Source organism: Megalobrama amblycephala, linkage group LG14 (genome assembly GCF_018812025.1).
Source record: "Megalobrama amblycephala isolate DHTTF-2021 linkage group LG14, ASM1881202v1, whole genome shotgun sequence".
NCBI lineage: Eukaryota > Metazoa > Chordata > Actinopteri > Cypriniformes > Xenocyprididae > Megalobrama > Megalobrama amblycephala.
The window spans coordinates 46244173-46265597 of record NC_063057.1 but is presented as its reverse complement, the minus strand read 5'-3'; the positions used below and the strand labels follow the sequence as shown (position 1 = coordinate 46265597).

The window sequence follows — 21425 nt, the reverse complement described above, 5'->3', positions numbered from 1 at the left end:
AAAGTCTGATAAGACTTTGAAAATGGAAGAAATGATTGTTAAATACATCGCTAAACACGGCTCTCAGGAAATGTTTGATGGAATAGAGAATAATGTTGATAAACTGTATGAATGGGCTATCTCTAAGTTTGAAAATTTTCCAACAATTGAGAAGACCAACAGTAAGCCATTTGCGCTGGGGGTAGGGAAGGTTTGGGAAGAAGATTCTCATTCATTCAGTAGACAATACTCTAATTGTACAGTTAAATTTCCCATGGCACCAGTTCATGCTACTAAAACTATGTGTAATGGCGTGTTATTTGTGTTGTGTTATGGTTTGTCCAAATCACTCTCAAACGCTGAAACCTATTCCATCAAGTCCTCGTTTATTGAATCTGGGTAACAAAAACAGATATTTGAGGACTCGTGCAGCAACTAGAACAGCATGTGGTGTGTGCACTGTGAAATCTCATGCAGACTGGGGACAATATTTTATAGAAGCACTATTTAGAAACATATAACAATAGGCCATGTATCTGGGTAACACAAACGGATATTTGAGGACAAGTACAGCAATGTGTAGCAACAATGCGCAAAGCTGAGAAAGATAAGATTAGTGTTAAGAAAAAACACTACAAACATTTCAGGCATAGCACAGTGCTCAATCAGTAAATGCACAGCTAAAAAGATATGTTTTGAGTCTGGATTTGAATGTGGTCCAGCTGTGCGGCTGGCGTAACAGCTAAAAGCAGACTCTCCTTGCTTTGAGTGAACCCTTGGTATTTCGAAGTGACTTGATCCTGATGATCTGAGTGAACTGTTTATATTCAATGAGCATATCTGCAATGTATTGAGGTCCTAGGCCATTGAGTGATTTATAAACAAGTAACAGTACTTTAAAATCAATTCTAAATGCAACTGGAAGCCAGTGCAAGGACCTGAGGACTGGTGTGATGTGTTCATGTTTCCTGGTTCTGCTCAGAATCCTGGCAGCAGTGTTCTGTACGCAGGGGCGCCGTTGACACGGGGGACAGGGGGGTCAGGACCCCCGCAGTTTTGAAAAGAGAGAAATCGACCCCCGCACTTTTGATAAGGGCTTCAATCAGTCAAACTATATCATCTTTTAGCTTAGGATATTTTCTTTCAAATGAGACCATTTTCACATTTCTGTGAGCTTCCGTTCGTAAATAATCAACTGTTTTGTCGCAAATGTGAAGAAGAGGAAATGCGCTCTCTAACGGAGAAACACACGATCTCCAAGCAATCGATCAGAGCATGCTAACGTTTTAGGACGGGTCGATGGTATATAAATCATGCCCGAACGTTAGCATTTGTCAATCAAAGCCAAACTGTCCATTCAGAAACCGAGAAATTTGAAAGGAGGCTGATCTCTCAGGTTGATGTGCGAGCTGGATTGACTGAAGTTTTCGTGAGGATTTATAGTTTATGGACTGTTATGATTTCTTTAATTACATCTAGAAAGGTAAACGCATTGATGGCATCTATAAAAGAGATCTCTGAAAGCGAAACAAAAGTGATTATTGCCTCGACCAGCAACGCAGTGGGGAGGACGCACGAGAGGAGCGTTTAATAGGTATGTGTATGGGCTACTGTAATACTGCATAATGCTTATCAGTAGTGATAGATTTTATGTTGGTCTCAGCATTGAAAGTATGTGGACTGAGGCTCCTTTTTTTTTTCCTCTGTCAAAGTTGTATACTATGTCTTAACATATGGTTTTCTATGTACCAGAACCATTTCCATATAAGGCTCTACTAGGAGTGAATGTGAAACAGGGAATGGTCCCTGCTTAGGAGAAGGTCCTTGGGATGCTAAGGGACCTCATGGGTACCTGACCAATAGATGACCATATTTAGACTTGTTTTTCTATATGTATCACATTCCTATAACATGATCTATATGATGTATTCTCTTTCTCATTGGCTGAAACTATACTACACCCCTTGTACTCTTTCTATATATTCTCTCTTTTCTTATCAATAAAAGGAGACTATATTCTCCCTCAGCGCTGAGTGATTGCTCATTCAATTGCCAAATAAAAGGTCTGGGATGAGGCACGAATTAGGAGCAAAAACCTAACAATTAGCATGCACTTTGATCGCGAAAGTGAAAGTGCCCTTTGCGGTCGCATCGCGGTGCCCCCGTGTTCCCATTTCTCCCGATGTGAACCGTGAGCTCCAGTCCATTATGTAAGGCGGTTAAGGCCCGGGCATACTTCATTTCCCACATTCCGCTCAGCCTTTCAAAGAAGTTCCTTTGCCCATGAGCGTGGAAAGACGTATGCAAACGTGCACCGCCCGTGGTGATTTACATGTACATTTATTCATTAACAACCAAGTCAAGCAATGACTTCAGTTTTGTCTTTGTTTAACAGAAGGAAGTGTAGGCACATCCAATTTTTAATTTCATCAATGCACTGGCACAGGGAGTCAATGGGGCTGTAGTCGTTAGGTGAGAGGGCTAGGTAAATCTGGGTGTCATCTGCATATCTGTGATGGGCAATTTGGTTCCTTCTCATTATTTGGCTCAGTGGCAGCATATATATGTTGAACAGGAGCGGTGCAAATATTGAACCTTGAAGTACTCATCATGTCATGGATGTCCACTTAGACTTATGGTCACAAATACTCACATAATAACCTCTCCCTTCTAAGTATGACTGGAACCATTTCAGGACCATCCCATAAAGCCCAACCCAGTTTTCCAGCCTGTCAAGAAGAATGTTGTGATCGACAGTGTCAAACGCAGCACTGAGGTCGAGTAGAACCCGCACTGATAATTTACCTGAATCTGTGTTTAGGCGAATATCATTTATTATCTTTATGAGTGCTGTCTCTGTGCTGTGATGCGATCGAAAACCAGATTGAAAATTGTTAAAGTATCAATTCAAGCTTAAGAATTTGTTCAGCTGATTGAAAACAACTTTTTCAATGATCTTGCCTATGAAAGGAACATTTGAGATTGGTCTGTATTTGCTATATATGGTGTTATCCAGATTGCTCTTTTTCAGGAAGGGCTTAAAAACTGCAGTTTTCAGGGAGTTTGGAAAAGTCCCAGAAAGAAGTGAGGCGTTTGCCACTTCTAGGAGATCTGATTTTAAACAGTTAAGGCAGGAACACACCAAGCCAACGCCGACAAACTAGTGGCGACGAAAGCAGACTGCAGTGTTGGCTCACCTCTCTGATATTATTGATTTTCACAGAGCATTTGCTGTCTGAGAGCATTTCACTGGGAAATTCAATGACGGAAAATTTTCGGTTAACGTGATCTCTTATATATATATATATATATATATATATATATATATATATATATATATATATATATATATATATACAGTACTGTGCAGAAGTCTTAGGCACGTCAGTATTTTCACCCCCCAAAAGCCAGTAATTTATATCTTTTGCTGTAGTGTGTCAATAGGAAATATTGTTCACATTTCCATACATTCATTTTGCCATTAATTGTAATAATCCAGTGAGATTTTTGAATACACAATAAGACTGATAACAGCAGGTGCTCCACATGGAGATCAGAGCTCACCATCATCAAATCTGTCTGTGATTACATGAAGAAACATATGAAACTGAGACAAACCAAATCCAGAAGAACTGTGGCCGTGTCTCCAAGAGATTTTAAGAAAAATGCCTGAAAAATGATGCCCAAGTGTACCTGGACAAGAGCTGTTTTAAATGCAAAGGGTGGTCACACAAAATATTGTTTAGATTTAGTTAATATAAGTTCATTGATAAATAAAATCTATTTATAACAGTATTTTTTAAAAACATCCTCACTTTACAGCATTTTTACACAAGTGCCTAAAACTCTTCACAGTACTGTATCTTTGCAGGCAGGTTTCTTCAAGCATCTTGGAGACACGGCTACAGTTCTCCTGGATTTAGTTTATCTCAGCTTCATCTGTTTCTTCATGTAATCACAGATGGATTCGATGATGGTGAGATCTGATCACTGTGTGGAGCACTGGCTGTTGTCAGACTCCTTGTGTATTAAAAAATCTCACTGGATTATTACAATTAATGGCAAAATGAATGGAAAAATTACACACATCAACGAAGAGCTGAAAGACAACCTTGAATGCTACTCAGGTAAAATAAAAATATTACATTGAATATTTTGTGTATTTTATGTTCTTTATTGACTTCCTAGTTACTATTAAAAGGATACCTACTGAATCACTTGAATTGAATTTCAGATCTTCTGGTTCATCTCCTGTCGAGGCAGGGCGTAGAATACACCAAGGCCCAGAGAGATTTTACCCTTACGCTCCATTTGCATGGTCCAAAGGCATATCACCTGCCACATCCCAGTTCATTGCAAAGGTATTCTTCATGATGTCTAATTTTATACTGAATTACATTAAGCACTACAGACAATATTATCATGAATGGTTAAACTTACTGATCTAACAGCTCATGTCTCATGCTGATACATGTTGATATTATAGCTTTTTTTTTTTTTGTATGTCCAGTGTCCACAATAGGGATGCTTGGGTTAGTGGTTAAATGTCTACTTTTTAATTTTACTAAAGTGGCTGAGCTCTCTTGATGCCAGAACTGGTCTCAATAAAATGATGTTGGACATGCTGGAAAGACAGCATCAGGAAGATGAGGTCAAGTACGGATGTGTCACTCTGATGCTGGATGCCATGTCCATCAAAAATCACGTCCAGTATGATCCTCAGACACAAACAATGTTTGGATATGTGGACATGGGGGATCGATTGAATGAGACTGATATGGCTTCCGATGTTCTTGTGTTTATGGTGGTTGGTGGTTGTGTTCAAGGTTATTGGAAAGCTCCAACTGCGTATTATTTGACCAAGTCCCTCACACCACAATCACAGACAGTCTTAGTAGAACATGCATTAGAAGAGCTGCATCGTCGTCAGATAAGAGTGGTGTGCATGACAATGAATGGTCATGCATTCAATGTCAGTATGTGCACTCAACTTGGGTGCGATCTAAAAGCAGACCCCTGTGACCCCTCGAAGACCCATTTCCCAAATTCAGTAACCCATGACAATGTTTTTGTTATGATGGACGCTTGCCACATGCTGAAGCTGACACGCAATATGTTGCAGGTACATGCTCATTGTTGCATACATTATTGCGTATATTTGCTCTGGTTGACCCTGTACTGCTTTTTATACATTTTGATTGTATTTACATAATTGTGCAGAATATGGTGCTTTACATTTGATGTGCGCAGTGAAAAAAAAAATCTGATTCTGCAGGCATACAGCCCAATTGGAAGCATAACTGGCAGTATCGATTGGAAGTACATAATTCATCTGAACAATGTCCAAAAGAAAAGTGGACTACATGCTGCCAACAGAGTCACAGATAAGCATGTGAACTTTGCTAATCAGAAGATGAAGGTATGTTTGTATGATAATTAATGCATAGAGGGCCGCAATAATAATGGGCTCTAGGGCTTTATTGTGTTTTTATACATTTTGATGATGTTTGTATCTTGTAGCGCTAATGTGCACTTCATTTCTCCTTATAAACTCAATCAAGGTCTCCCTGGCTGCTCAGACTTTGAGTAGCTCTGTGGCAGTGGCGCTCCGCACGTTGCAGCAGGTGGGCTATGCAGAGTTCAAAGATTGTGAGGCTACTTCAGAATTCATTAAGGTAATGCAGCTAGGGATTTGCATCATTGACCAAAATCATTTCTAACATTTGAGTGATTAATTGCTTTAACCCTTTAACACCCACCCTCCCTGTGGTTGGTCTGTTGGTCAGCAACCCCAAAACGAGGGTGGTTGTTAAAATGTGAATGCCACCAGGATGAACCCTTTATCGTTTTCTTTTTTTCAATTTGGGCATCGGGAACGATTAAATAATTATGACCATCCTCAAATTCAACAATATGCAAGAACTTGGATAAAACTGTTTATACCTACCTCATACTTACCTCAGAAGCACCCTTATTGTCACATGTCAGATTTACAGGTTTAAAGCAGTGCAGCAATTTAATTTTAAAAAGCACAGCCACAGAGGAAATGGAGAGAAATCAAACTATGTCTCATACTTGGGTGTTTACTATCTGATACCTGTTGACACTCAGTTATAGTGATGATTTCAGTGCTTCCAGTTAATTTAGATATTTGTTTATAGATAACAGACAGGCTGTTTGACATCTTGAACAGTCACAATCCCAGAGCCAAAGGGTTCAAAGCCCCCCCTTGGTTCTAGGAATTGGACAAGCACCAGGGAGTTCTTGTCAAAAGCCAGGGGGTACTTGCTCACTTTGAAGATGGAAGATGGCAAACCCCTTTACCGAACAAAGAGGTCTTTTAAAATAGTGACTGTTGTATTAGTGATGCACTGACAGCATTTGTAGTTGCCAATACCCAGTACAAATTCTTTATTATAGTTAAATTATCAGAATGAGGCGGCTGATTTAGAAAATATGGGTTTATTTTATTCTTCGTTAGATGTATACAAGTAGTCAACTTACAGATCATTAAATTATCTAAGGTAAAACTCTACCAGTTTCAGTGCATCCATCAAGTCCATGATATAAGTTCATGAGATGCTCTGTTCTCTTGTTTATCTATCTTCTGCATCGAGTTCAGATGCTACTAAGTACCAGACGATCACAGCCCATCAAACTGCTAGAGGTCGTGTACATTGTATGGAAGAGGATATGGTCAGAAGATGTGTTTGTGCTCGGGGAGCACATCGGCGAAACGCAGTATGGCATAGACAACCACCACCATACGCAGTTAACATTAGTTGTGTCCCTGTTTTTTAAGCTAAGGCTGCACCACATCGCTAAAATGACTAACCTTACCTTACAGAGCAACAACATACGACAGAAGCTCAATAAAACCGTCCTTTTCAAAAGGCATTAGCCCAAGCTATGTTTTTTGGTTCATTTTTTTTTATCTCTGTCCTCCACAGTAGTGTAGTTCTCTCTACAGGGTGGGGATTTCAACATGCAGCATTTCTTTATGTATATTTGTAAAGGGGAATCTTGTACCTATTTTTTATTGCAAATAAATGTCACTTTTATAACAGTTTAAAAATAGAGACTTTTGTGTAATTATTCCATATTTTGTGTAGTCATTCTATATCAGAACCCCTGACATACAATCCAAATAGTCTACGAGAAACTTCAGAGTGTTACCTTTCTTTTGAGACCAGGATTATGCTTCTACACCAAGAAGTTGCCACACAGTAAGCCTTTTATTGTCAGTATGCATTTTGGGTAACCAAAATTCCTATGGGGAGTTTCCATAGGGCATTTTACAAAAGCATGAACATACCTTGGCAAATAAATGGTCTAAAGTACTCATATTTAATTCTATATTGATCTCTTTTGCACACAGCTTCACAAGACCTGGGGCCGGTTCACGAACACTTCTTAAGAAAGAAGTTAAGAAAATTCTTAAGATAAATACTAAGAAGTTCTTAAGATGTTCCTAAGGCAATTCTTGAAAAATTCTTAAGAAGATCTCAAATATTTTCTAAGAACATTTTTTTTTCTTCTTACGAATAAAATTAAAATAGCTATGGCTACAAAAAAGTATTATCGCCACATTTTAATTGTATCCTTTATTATAACACTTCTTTAAAGTAGCAATCGCATCCTGACATTAACCATCAAAAGAGAATACTTCAGGAAAGCTAACATGGATGACAAGAAACAATCAGGAAACGATTGATTAGAAAGTCCGGAAGCAAAGAATCGTGCACAACCATTATTGCAGTTCACAGGAAGTGGAGAGGACCTTTTTGTTTTCCACTGCAAATTACCAAAAGTCCAGATAAATTATGGTTTCCTGGAGCCTATAAAGTTAAGCAGAGCATGATCAGGAAGGGTGAGAGATCTGCTCGATCTCTAAGAGGCCTTTCTGGCTTTCTTTCCCCATTACAACCCAAGCACTTCCATCTGGAACACAGACATCTAATTAGCCATACCTGGTTTATATAAGTAAAATATTTAAGTAGTTACACAGTTTAATATAAGTTTTATAATTTTGTAAGGTTTAAATTTGAAAAAAAGCATAAATTTCATTAAATCGTACTTTTGGGGATTTCGAATATTTAGTTATCCTAACTTTAAGAAGTTATTTAAGATATTTTTAAGAACATTCTTTTCAAGAATTTGAAGTTTTCTTAAGTTTTGTTTTGAACAATCTTAAGAAAAAAGATAAGAACATTCTTAAGAAGATTTTTTTGGGAATACAAAATATTCTTATCTTTTTTCTTAAGTTAAAAAATAAGAAGAAATTGGCAGTTAAGAAGAATTTTATTCTTAAGAATGTTTTGTGAATCCGGCCCCTGGTGCTTGGGCTCAGTTGTGTTTCTAAAGTCATATCAAGTGACCTAGAGGGCTGAAATGTGGTCAGTTAAGATGCTTGTTATCCAGCAGAAAGAAAAAACAATATTCTAGCCTCTATAACTCTGTGCCAGTACTTCACACAATTATTCTGATTGTTTCCTAAGAAACTACAGGGTCTCAACTTTCTAAAGAGGTCAGGCATTTGATGGTAGGCAAAAATAGCTGGGAACAGTGATCTCTGAAGTAGGCACAGTGCAATGTCGAGGGGAAAAGCCTAGTAAATGGCCCAACCCTGAAGAAGTTAAAATAAACATGTAATAATTAAAATTATTTTATTATAATAGCAATATTCATATTATAAAAGTGTGTGTGTGTGTGTATATATATATATATATATATATATATATATATATATATATATATATATATATATATATATAATCATGTTGCCATTCTGTACACTGAGTTGTAGTAGCCTATATATTGATTTAACATAAATACTTGTGCGTGTGTATATTCATTGCACCTGTCTGTTCTGTTCAGTGTTATTGTCATATCGTTAGCCTCATAGCATAATTGCCCAAAATAATTTGGCCAAAAAATGACCCGGCGGCCGGACGTCTACCTCCATTGGCCAGCAGCGCGGACGAGACATCTAGCCTTTATTATGTATATCTATGGTATTAGACAACAGCGGGACTTTTATTTTGTTCAGCGGTGTGACGTCATAAAACTGCGCCGCGCGACTACCTACTGCATCTGTTGTGAATTGGCTAAAGAAAGGTTTGTGTGTTTACTTATTTAAACTCATTTCATTTGCAAATTCAGTCTATTTTAATAGACTTTTCATCAAATGTATCAACCTATTTGGAATATTTTTTACAACTTGCTGAAACTCTTTAAATGGAATGGTGAAATTGTAAACAAAAGGTGCATTCACGCGGCCTCGTAATTCCTGTAACGTTAGTTACGAGATTCCTGCTTGTAAAAAGCGTTTACGTCCTCGTAGAGCTCGTAATTACAGCTTGTACGATGGGAGTTTTCTGAAAGCTCCCAGATGTACTACGTGGCTGCTATACCACCTAACCGCTGTAGATTCATTAGGCGGTGGTTGTGGTGCCATAAAAACGCATAATTCCCAGTCAAAGGACATGAACAGCTCCTAATACAACGTCACGCGTTGTCACCTCAAGATTTCGGTAAATACGAGGGTGCGTGAATGCAGCAAAAGTCTTTCCGTTTTCATCAGACATGTTTATGACAAAGTTTATATTCTTTCCAAACTATTTATGCAAAAATAAAGACTCATTCCGAGAGGTAATAAGACAATTGTTCCAGAGAAGCATTTTATGTGGAGAGTTTAATCTCAGAAAAGATAAGCCTCCAAGATAAAAAAAAATATATATATATATTTGTAAGTATATGTGTGTGTGTGTGTGTATATATATATATATATATATATATATATATATATATATATATATATATATATATATATATATATATATATATGTAAACATTTCTAAGCCACCATCAACTCTTTTGTCTGCTATAATGTCCTATTTTTACTTGTAAGTTTTATTTTTCCAGATAAAATCCAGGAAGGTTTTATTGATTTCTTTTTTGAAGTTTCAGTGCTGATATATATATATATAGAGAGAGAGATTGGTAAACAAATCTAGAAAGGCCCTTAGCTTTGGAAAGCAAAACTCTCTCAAAACATAGTTAGGATCCCTTTGTAACCAGTTATTCAGAATAGTTTTTATTATTATTTTAGGCATAAAATTCAATTGTTCATAGGAATACTTATTTTTAGAACTATGCCAAGGTATTTTACTGGTATGTTTTGAAAGATCTATAGAATTTTGTATAAATAATATTTCATATTTTTTTAAGATTTAACATTAATCCAGAGGATTTGGAAAATATAGATATACATTCCAAGGCCATTTTAACTTTGTTTTTCATCTCTCAGAAATAATGCAGTGTCAGCTGCCAATTGAGAAATTTTGAATTCTTTGTGAAATATTTTCAGGCCCAGAATGTTTTGATTATTTAAAACCATGAATATAGAGAAAAACTATGAATCCCAAATCTTTTGAGGTTCCCATATTAATTATATAATTTCAATATATTATTCCCAAAACCAATACCTTCCAGAAGTTTTGGTAGAATTCTACTGAAAGTCCATCTAGACCTGGACATTTATCCTTTTTCATATATTGGAGAGCTGACAGCAATTCCTTCCTAAGGTCAGAGTTCACAAAGATTTTTAAAGGGAATGACAAAATCTAATATTAGCTTAGGATCCTTGCATGAGGTGTTGTTAAAGGGTTAGTTCTCCCCAAAATGAAAATTCTGTCATTATTTACATGTCGTTCCAAAACCCGTAAGACTTCAGAACACAAAGATTTTTTTTGATGAAATCAGAAATCAGATCAGTTTTCTGTTCCTCCATTGACTGCCGTTTCAACTGACAATTTGACGCTTCAAAAAGTTCATAAAGAGATCGGAAAACTAATCCATATGAATCGAGCGGTTTAGTCAAGATTTTTTGAAGAGACTTGATAGCTTTTTATGATGAACAGATTTAATTTAGCCTTTTACTCACAAGTAAACATTGATCAGTGAACATGAACAGAAGCTCAACCAAACTGGAAAGATGCACAAGAACAAACTAATTAATGACAGAATTTTAATTTTTAATGGAAACTAACCCTTTAATATATAATGCAGACAAAAAAAAAATTCTAAAAATTTGTTTTTTATATTTTCTATCTATTCTAGCTCTTTAATGCACAAAAGCTCCACTGGCCTTGCTAATTAGTCCATCAAGGACTGAAGCTTACATTCCTGTAAGTGTTTGAACTTTCCAAAGATTATCAATTTTGTCTAATAGTTCTGTTTTTATGCAATCTCTATCCTTTTTTAATTCCTTTGTCCTATTATCCTTTGTCAATTCTCTAGATTTGAATTTAAATAACTCTTATTCAGATGCATAGTCTGACTTCTGTGAAATAAAGATATTGGTGGCTAAAGTTTCAATATTTTCATCAAGTGAGACATCAATATTACCTTTTTTCCTTTAATGACTTTTGCTGCATGTAGCAAGACATGTGATGAAATCCTTTTCATGATGAAATTCCTTTTCATGAGGCTTCTCGAGCATGGAAAAATTCATATTTGACTTCCATGTTCACGAGGCACGTAGGTTCCTATTAACTTGTTTTTTTTGCCCATTAAAAGGTGGGTTCCAGCTCTTTTTTTCTTTCTTTCTTTTTTTTTGTCTTTAGCGAGTAAAAACCTCCACCTGTAAATGCAAAGTAATGACCTATTGATTAAAGTTCCTTCTTAATTGGAGCAGGTGCAAAAATGCAATATTTTATATATCTGCAGTGATCATAAAAACTCTGTTAAAAAGTCATTAAATACCAAATATAAATCATAAATATGAAGTTTCTGTTAATGCACTGACTACTGAACTAGGGCTGATTGAGACACACCCTGAGATTTAGTTTGGATTCATTTTTCTCTTTGTTAATTATTCTCATCTTAATCATGACAGAGTTTCCAAACACACAGGAAAATCTGCTGGCGAGGCACCTGAGATCCACGTGACACAATTATAAAGATGGCGTTTATTAAAGAGGAGAGTGAAGACATGAAGATTGAAGAAACATTCAGTGTGAAACAAGAAGATACCTGGACACAAACAGGTTGGTTTCATTCTTAAAACTGAACTCAGTCATTTGATCCTGTTTAAAAATGTTTACCTCTAGAAATTAATTATATTTAATATATAAATATCCATGTCCTATGTGGACAGACATGTTTAAATCACATGACAGATATTAATGCTGCATCAAATGCATCTGAGAAGATCCTACTTCCACTTTGGCCTTCATTAGTACAACGTTAATAAAAAGGTGCTCTAAGTGATCCTGGGTGGAGTAACTTCCTGTTGACGTTCGAAGTGTTGTCAAACAAAACAGAGGCTAGCTAGACCCTCCCTCCTCCTCCCCCTCCCCTCCCCTCCCCCTCGTGCTTCCTGAAACAGTCATGAACGCGCATTTAAAATCATTCTTTTCGGTTATTGGCTGGAGCATGTTTATTATGTTTTGTAGTCCAGGCTGCACCAGTTTGTTTTTATTGCCGTTTTCGGAGCTTGTGGCGACTACAGAGACTGTGTTTTTTTAGTGAGGAGATGTTTGCTGTACGTGACACAAAATGTTTTGGCCTAAAAACGCATGACATCACTTAGAGCACCTTTAAATTTGGAAAATATTATAGAAGTAGCCTAAACTAAGTCTTGCAAACACAACAGTTTCAGAGATGAAACCGTATGACAATTTTTATATCATGATTAAAGATGCTGACGATTAATTGGTGATCGATTAATTGTCAATAATAATTATTCAATAAAAATTATCAATGCTCAATTAACCCTTTCGCACGTAAGTTTCAAATATTCTGTCTGACCCCCCAGCGTGAGTTTTTTAAGGCGACCGTTATTTAGAACGTATCACTTTATGGTTTCCATGGTGACGCGTCATTGCTTGTTACGTGACACACCGCAGCACTGTATGAATGATGATCTGCTTTCATTTGATTTTTCCTTTTTTATTCAAAATATTCACAAATTTGTTAACTATAGCATGAAATATCTAATATTCCGATTGCCAAATATGTGCAAGTGGATGTGTTTTGCTGTTTAAACACCTTTATAACGATCGCGTTAGTTGAGCCATATGAGCGATGGGCGCCGCCATGTTAGTTTGTGCCGCACAGAGAATCGGATCTATTGGATTTACAACCCGTGAATTTATCCACTTCTCCCGAAATACATGAAAGTAAGTGTGCTGGTGAACTGGGGAAGAATAGAGTAAGCTTTTAAGTTACTTTCACAATGTGTATCTGATATGAATTAAATGTGTTGTCAAGTTATAATGGAAAGGGTTGTTATTTCCGCTTCTATAGACATCATTGTGTATTTTACAAACTCTAAATATATTGTTTTGTTAGTACTCATGTGTATTTAAATGTCTGAAACCTGAAATGAACATTATTTGGTTGAAAACACTGCATATATGTGATGTATGAAAAGCGCTGCACGCGTCCGTCTCTGGTTTAGCGCCATTTAAAGCGTGCACACACATTTGAATTTGGCAGTTGATCACGTAATGCGCTGAACGTTCTAATCACACCGGTGTGATCGTACGCTCCTGGGGCCATCCAAGACTGATCACACCGGTGTGATCGTACGCGTTAAAGGGTTAACCAAGGTGCGTAGTTTTGTGCAAGACGCATCTTGCAATATTAAAGGTGGGGTAAGTTTTGTGCAAGACGCATCTTGCAATATTAAAGGTGGGGTAAGCTGTATTTCAAAAACACTGTTTGGAAGTTGTTCGGACTGACATCATCAGCAAACGTGTAACTAGTCAGCATTAGGGGGCGTATGATGGTCTAGGAGACAGAACGAGCAAGAGGAAGATTTGAAGAAAAGGTCATTGGATTTTGACAAGTAAGACATGTTTCAAAATCAACATATTTTGTTGATCCTGGAACAACATTCCAGTCTGAAAATTTTGTCTCTATTCCTCTATACCCTATTCCTAGCCCTAAACCTAAACCTACCCATAACTTATTCCTAAAATCAGAGGGGAAGGATAGGTGAATAACATTGATGTAGAAACCAAACCCTAGTTGCAAGCCTAAACTTGACATAAACGGTAAACTTGTTCCTAAAATCTGATTGGTTGATTGGAATGTTGTTCCAGGATCAACAAAGATGTTGATCCAGGAACATGTCTTAATTGGCAAAATCATGGTGACCTGAAGGAAAACTGCAGAAAGAAAGATCAGAGACAATACAAAAGAGCTCCAAAGAATATCACTGGAATGAAGGTTTATGACTGGGCAAGCAATTTAGGACCTGTGTTAAGAGAGAGAGCTAAACGGGAAGGCCATTGTTGAGGGAAGGCTTGTTCGAGATGCACGGACTGATCAATGTGTGACATCGGAGTGCCGCGGGTCCACGGGAACGTTTGTAGAGCATGCAACTCCTTGTGCTTTTGGATCGCTCTCGCGGTGCTTTGATGTCATGTACCGATCGCTCTGCGAGAAGCCTGATGCATCTTGAACAAGCTTGGTGTGTTTGTGTTTGGCACATCTGTGCTAGTGTTGCTGTGAAAGATGAGATGTATATGCTCTCTAGCCCGTGGAAAGGCAAACGGTTCTTAGAGGGCTCGTCAATTGAACAAACTTCGAACTGGCAATATCACCAGCTCTGAACTAGCACCCGGTTTGTGCTGGTGGAAAAGGGGTATTTGTGTACTTCAAAACAAAGAAATGTATACAGGTTTGGAACAATTTGATGGGGAGTGAATGAAGACAGAATTTTTGAAAATGTCAACAAAAAAATTCCGTCCTTGATAATAATTTTTTTAAACAATTCTTCCAAAGGCAGATTGCATTATTAACCAAGTCTAAACAAACAACAAGACCACTGTGATACTTGGTACCATGACACTTAACCCATGGTGTGACCGTTATCTCACTACAGAGATCGTCTCAGGTTACTTATGTAACCATGGTTCCCTGAGAACAGGGAACGAGACTCTGTGTTTACCGCATATGGGGAACGTCACATGTGAACTGATGTCTGAAAGCCAAGTATCAAACCTCTCCAATCCTACTGGCCGGTGACAGCCTATGACATCATCATAGCGCGACCCGGAGGTATATAAGGAGCGCCTAGAGAATCAGTCAGTATCTTATTGTCTGAGGGACTGTTCAGCAGGCAGCCCCAATCCATGGCTAGGTTCTCAGGGAACCATGGTTACATATGTAATCTGAGACGTTCCCTTTTGAAAGGGAACTCTACTCTGCATTTACTGCACATGGGGAACGATATATCCACGCCGCCATGCTTGAGGGGAGTGCATGCCACAAAGGCTAGACAAACGTAAAGCAGTTTTGAAAGAAACGCCAGCAACTCACCCTCGGGTCACAACAAAGGCTGTCGGTGTTCCCTATGGCCAACAGCCCAAGCTATAAGCCTCAAAGAGGCCTTCCGCAGAAGGCCTACCAAGGCTGCTCCAAGGCCTCTGGGACCAAATCTTCCGCAGAAAGGTCCCTTTAAGGGAATGTGGCCGGGGATCCGAAGGAACCCCAGCCAGTCACTAGAAGTTGGACATAGTCACCCCAAATGCCACCAGGGAGGCCTACCTGGTCTGACAGAGGACAAACTTTGGCCTCTTTGGCCAACCCTGTCTGAATACAGTCTCAGCAGTGCGTACTTCAGAGAAGACAGCAAGTAAGAGCGACCTCAACAGGCAGTAAGCAACTCAAACCCGTGTGTAGAGACGGGCATCCTGGAGAGCAGAACTCAGCTGAGTGCTCTAAACCCTCTTATTTGCACTGAGGAGGCTGTGCACTAGAAAAACCCTGATAAAAGGGGAGCACAAACCAGCCTGGGGGCTGGTCTTCAAACGGGGGAGGCCTCATGGAAGCCTTCAAACAATGACCAGCTTAGGGAGCTAAGCACTATACATGACGACCCACAGGGGAGTACAAAGTTCAACCTAACAGATAGACTATATTGTAGGCACATAATCATGGAGGCCAGAGAGGAGCCTACAACATGACAAAAGATCTATGTGTTATTCTGCTTCAGTGACAACCCCAGAAGTGGGAGTGGGAAAAACCAAGGGCGGCCTGTCAAGGCCACGCACCTTGAACACCAATCTTGCTGGAAGCAAGAATCAACCACATGACAGTAACAGCAGATAAGACTGTAGAGTGCCCACATTAAAGTCCACCTAACACAATCCACTCAGTAAAACCACCTTTTACTCTTTAAAAAAAAAAAAAAAGAGTACAACATATGCCATCATGATCTAAAGGAGGCCCAAAACCAGGCCTACAACTTCAGAAAGACACGTGGTGTCAGCTCCTGGCAGTCATTCAAGCTCCAGGGAGGACAACAACCAAACTACAGAGAGGTTCACTAAATCAACTCAACCTGGGGCCATGGCCACCCAGCAGTGTACTCAGTAAAACACCTTTTAACTCTCTAAGCGAGAGGAGTACACATTACAATACACTAACATGCTCTCAAAGAAGGCCCCGAGGGCCTACTACTTGTAAACACGTGGCATTAGCTAGTGGCCACTAAAGTTTTAGGAGCAAAATAGAACCAACCTACTTATGAGGTAGCTATTTAGCTCAACTAGAGCTAATGGAAACCAGCACAAACCAACAAGCCATATACTCAGTAAAAAAAAACCTTACTCTCTAAGCAAGAGGAGTATAACATACGCCTTTGCATCCCAAGGAGACCCCAAGACAGGTCTATGATTCCAAACAGACACGTGGCATCAGCACGTGGAAGTGCTACCAAGCTCGAGAGCAAATGTAGAAAACCGAACCGCAGTAACGTTTACTAAATAAACTCGCCCTGAGAGGCCAGCCACTCAGCAATGTACTCAGTAAACACTTTACTGTCTAAGTGAGATGAGTACGAAAAACAAACTTGCTTAACAGGAGGCCCAGAAGGCCTACAACTCACAGACACGTGGCATCAGCTAGTGGCTAATATGTCCACACAAGCCATCAGGCCATGCACTCAGTAAAACACCTTTAGTCTTTAAACAAGAGGAGTACACACTCCGCCACAATACTCTGCGAGAGGCCCCACATAAGGCCTACTTCTAGCAGAGATGGGCGTGGCCAATGGCGGTGATAGAACAAACCAGCACAGAAGTGTGTCAACATGCCATTAGAAAGGAGGCCTTAGCAGGGCTCCAAACAGCACATGGTGCCAGCTAGTGGTTATAAAGGGAACCAAGCTTAAAGGGGACCAGCTCTAAACCCAACAAACAGTTGTGGGTAACTAGCTTAAAACAACCTGAGCTAATTCTACACATTCCAACAGGCAATGTACCAGCACACAATTACAGGGGGGCACAATAACATGCTACCATAGTATAAGGGAGGCCTAAAGATGGCCTACTACCTCAAATAGACACGGGCATAGACCTGTGGCAGTATTAAACTAAGTGAGCAAAACTCATGACCATCTACCAACAATACTTGAAAACACAAGCTGCTATATTAGGAGGCTCAATGCATTAGAGCCTACAACTCCTATAGTACAAGCAATATAACTGTCGTGGCAGTGATTCAGCTGGAGGGACCTAACAGAACCAAACTGAATGTGAGGTTCTCTACACTCAACCTGAGTGTGCAATCCAACAGGTGCTAACCTGTGGCAGCACTAGAGTAAAGCTCACATATATGTAGGGCAAAAGCTAGAACCCAAAGCAAACGTAACGCTTTGTATACACATGCTATCCATGCCCCTGATCCAGATCCTTCAGCAGATCGGCCTGGTAGGCTTGCAACACCGCCATCGTGTGCAGAGCCACACCGGCCTGACCCGCTGCCATGTATGCCCTGCCGTTTAAGTGTGATGTATTTTTAAGGGCCTTAGACGGCAGGACCGGCGCTTTCAGTGTCGGTGCACTCCCCGTGATGAGAGAGTTCGCAAACATCTCATCAATAGGGGGCATCGACACATACCCATGCTGGAAAGGAAAGGAATGGAAGGCTCACGGGAGCTACCGGGCCATGGCTGGAAAGGAACCGCTCGTCAAGCCATCAGCGTGCGGTTCCTTTCCTAACGCACTCCCAAGGCAGCTGCAGCCCGCCAAAAGCGCATTCCATAACCTCCAGTAGCTCAGCATACCCTGGGCAGGGAGGCTTCGAGGAAACAGCAGACTCACCTGCTTCTTCCTCAACCTGCCATCTCCTGCTCTCTGGGGATGGCCGCCAAAAGAGCACTCGCTCCCAGATCCGATGACGTCAAAGAAAGGATGTCATCATCATCCAGCACTGCGCCCTCAAGCACTGTCTGTGCGTGCTCCTCGCCTAGACAGAAAATGCACAGGTTGTGTGTGTCCTCCAGTGTCAAAAACCTTGGACAGGGGTCAGCACACTTCCTGAAAAGTTTGTCAGACATTTTAGAAAAAAAAGTCTTTACTGGGTTCGATAACAATAGCAAACAGACACAACAGTCCCGAAAGACGAAAAGAAACTGACTGATTCTCTAGGCGCTCCTTATAAACTTCCGGGTCGCGCTATGATGATGTCATAGGCTGTCGCCAGCCAATGGGATTGGAGAGGTTTGATACTTGGCTTTCAGACATAGGTTCATGTGTGACTTCCCCATATGCGGTAAACGCAGAGTTCCCTTTCGAAAGGGAACAATGTGGAGCTGCTCTGAAATAAAATTAGTTTTTAAGGTCAGACAACAATTTCTTTAAAACAGGGCCAGACTCAATACCTTCCATAGTACAGGACTCCCAGTGATAGGCAATGGCTAGTTGGTGTTTTTTGTAAGCGATTTGGTCAGGTTTTTGAAATTTATATATTTTTTTTCTTTAAAAACCTGTTTCGCTTTGTACTGCATCATCCATACATGGGCCATTTTGCCTGATGCATTCAGGGTAGTGAATCATAGATGTTTTGAAATCAGATCACTAAAAGGATACAACTCCCTGAACAGTGGGTGATGCTCTACTATCAGATGCTTCAAAAATGTTGTCAATTCCTTTATAGATGTAAGGAGAAAATACAATATTAACAATCTGTAAAAGGAGCAGCATCAAATGCCAGTGCTTATCTCCCTCTGGGACTACATCTCCAAATATGAGAGGGATGTTCCTAAATGGTCAGACTTGGGTGGTTATTTTTTGTCCAAATAGCCATAGTTGAAGGCATACAGTCTTTAAGGAATGGAATTGCCAGAAATTAGATTGCAACTCATATATTCAAAAAGTAGTTTCACTTCATACTGTGCAGCTCCTTCTAGGATATCATGCATAATATCTAGCACAAAATTCTCAGATACATTAAAGTAAGTCAAGCTATTGAGTATGAGAGGGCCAAAAGCAGACCTGACTCAAGCTGTGTTTGATAAGGATTTTATAAGTGCCAGCTTGAAGGTTTTTAGGAAGTCTCCAAAAGAAAGTAAAGTGTTAACAATAAGACATTCTAAGACTACAGGACACACCTTTAACACTTTATTTTACTGTGTCCTTGTTATACCATCTTTTTTTTGTTGTTTGTTTGTTTTTAGACCTGGTGACACTGAAACAGAAGAGCCACAAACTGAATGAAATGGAAGAGAAAAATCAGAATCATCATGATTTCACAAATAGAGAAAAATTCACACAGACTGAAAAGACATCCTCACAAAAAACAGATCAGAAGGCCAAATTTAACTGCAATTACACCTGCCCTCAGTGTGGAAAGAATTTCACTCAAAAGAGACAGCTTGGAGACCACGTGAGTATTCACACTGGAGAGGGCCTTTTCACCTGCCAACAGTGTGGAAACAAGTTCACTCGAAAAGGAGCCCTTAAAAGGCACATGAAAATTCACACTGGAGAGAAGCCGTACATGTGCCAACAATGTGGAAAGAGCTTCACAACAAAACTAAACCTTAAGTATCATATGAACATTCACACTGGAGAAAAGCCTTTCCCATGTGAACAGTGTGGAAAGTGTTTTAGCCGTAAAGAAACCCTTAATCAGCACATGAAGATTCACATAAAAAGGGACTGTTTTGTATGTCATCTGTGTGGAAAAAGTTTCACAGACATGAAACGTCTTAACATACATGTAGAAATTCACTCTGGAGAGAAACCTTTCAAATGCCAGCAGTGTGGAAAGAGTTTCCGATTAAATAAACACCTTGAGAGTCACATGAGAATTCACACCGGAGAGAAGCCTTTCACATGCAAGCAGTGTGGAAAAAGTTGCAGTCATAAAGTTACCCTTAAGAATCACATGAATCTTCACACTGGAGAAAAACCTCACATATGCTCTGAGTGTGGGAAAAGTTTCAGATATAAGGTTACCCTTAATGCCCACATGACTGTTCACACTGGAGAGAAGCCTTTCGGATGCCCTCGGTGTCAACAGAGTTTTGCATATAAATCATCTCTTGAAGCCCACATGAGGAGTCACACTGGAGAGAAGCCTTTCCCCTGCAAACTCTGTGGGAAGAGCTTCTCCGAAAGAGGAAATCTTAAAACTCACATGAGAGTTCACACTGGAGAGAAGCCTTACACCTGCCCTCAGTGTGGAAAGAGTTTCACGGTTAAAGGAAACCTTAAGAGTCACATGAGAGTCCACATTGGAGAGAGGCTTTTCTCTTGTCTTCAATGTAAGAAGAGCTTCACACAGAAAAAAGACTTGAATTGTCATTTGCAAACTCATTCTGGAAAGAAATTGCAGTGTTCTGATTGTGGTAAGAGGTTTGAAAAAAGGTGTTATTTCAAAAATCACATTTGCATTCACTCTGGAAGAAGATTTAATTGTGATCAATGTAATAAAAAATTTATTTTGCCATTACACTTACAGATACACCTGAAAAGTCATGAAAATGTGAAACCCTATTTGTGTCATTTGTGTGGAAAGAGTTTTAAATGGCCCAGCAATTTAAAATGGCACAAGAAAATACGTATCTGTGTAAAATCAAGGCTACGTTCAAACCGCAGCTGAATGTGGCCGAAATATGATTTTTCCTCTTCATTAACCCTTTTATTTGCATCTTTCACATCTTTATACTTTGCCTTGAGGCCTTTTATTTTCGTTTTTCATGTACATATGTATCCACCTGTATCTATACATAACCACCCCTATAGTTTGATTGGTTACGCCCTTTAATTTCGATTGTATAGAGACGTCACTCCATTCCATGTATTGATACCTCAGAATCAAATATTATTTAAAGGTGCCCTTGAACGCTCTTTTACAATATGTAATATAAGTTTCAGCTTAAAATACCCCATAGATTTTTTTTTTTTTAATTCAGTTTTTTAACTGCCTATTTTGGGGCATAATTAAAAATGTGCCGATTCAGCGTGCTTCCCCTTTAAATCCTTGCGCTCCCCGCCCCCAAGCTCGCAACTCTATAATACATTGCATAAACAAAGTTCACACAGCTAATATAACCCTCAAAATGGATCTTTACAAAGTGTTCATCATGCAGCATATCAGATCATATGAGTAAGGTGTTTATTTGGATGTTTACATTTGATTCT

General features: G+C 39.2%; 1 protein-coding gene across 4 annotated transcripts; it reads left to right on the top strand.

The window, feature by feature from the left end:
• Window positions 1–8999: 8999 nt before the first annotated feature.
• On the top strand, window positions 9000–21199 carry LOC125245815 (gastrula zinc finger protein XlCGF26.1-like). Of its 4 annotated transcripts, none has more exons than XM_048156592.1 (4): window positions 9033–9096; window positions 11101–11168; window positions 11896–12029; window positions 19454–21199. In XM_048156592.1, the coding sequence occupies exons 3-4, from the start codon at window positions 11945–11947 to the stop codon at window positions 20881–20883; spliced, it is 1515 nt and encodes a 504-aa protein (XP_048012549.1). In that variant the 5' UTR covers window positions 9033–9096; window positions 11101–11168; window positions 11896–11944; the 3' UTR covers window positions 20884–21199. The 4 variants fall into 4 exon arrangements, with proteins under 4 accessions (XP_048012550.1, XP_048012549.1, XP_048012547.1 ...); XM_048156590.1 differs by having other exon boundaries at window positions 11879–12029; XM_048156593.1 differs by lacking the exon at window positions 11101–11168 and having other exon boundaries at window positions 9000–9096.
• The last annotated feature ends 226 nt before the right edge of the window (window positions 21200–21425 follow it).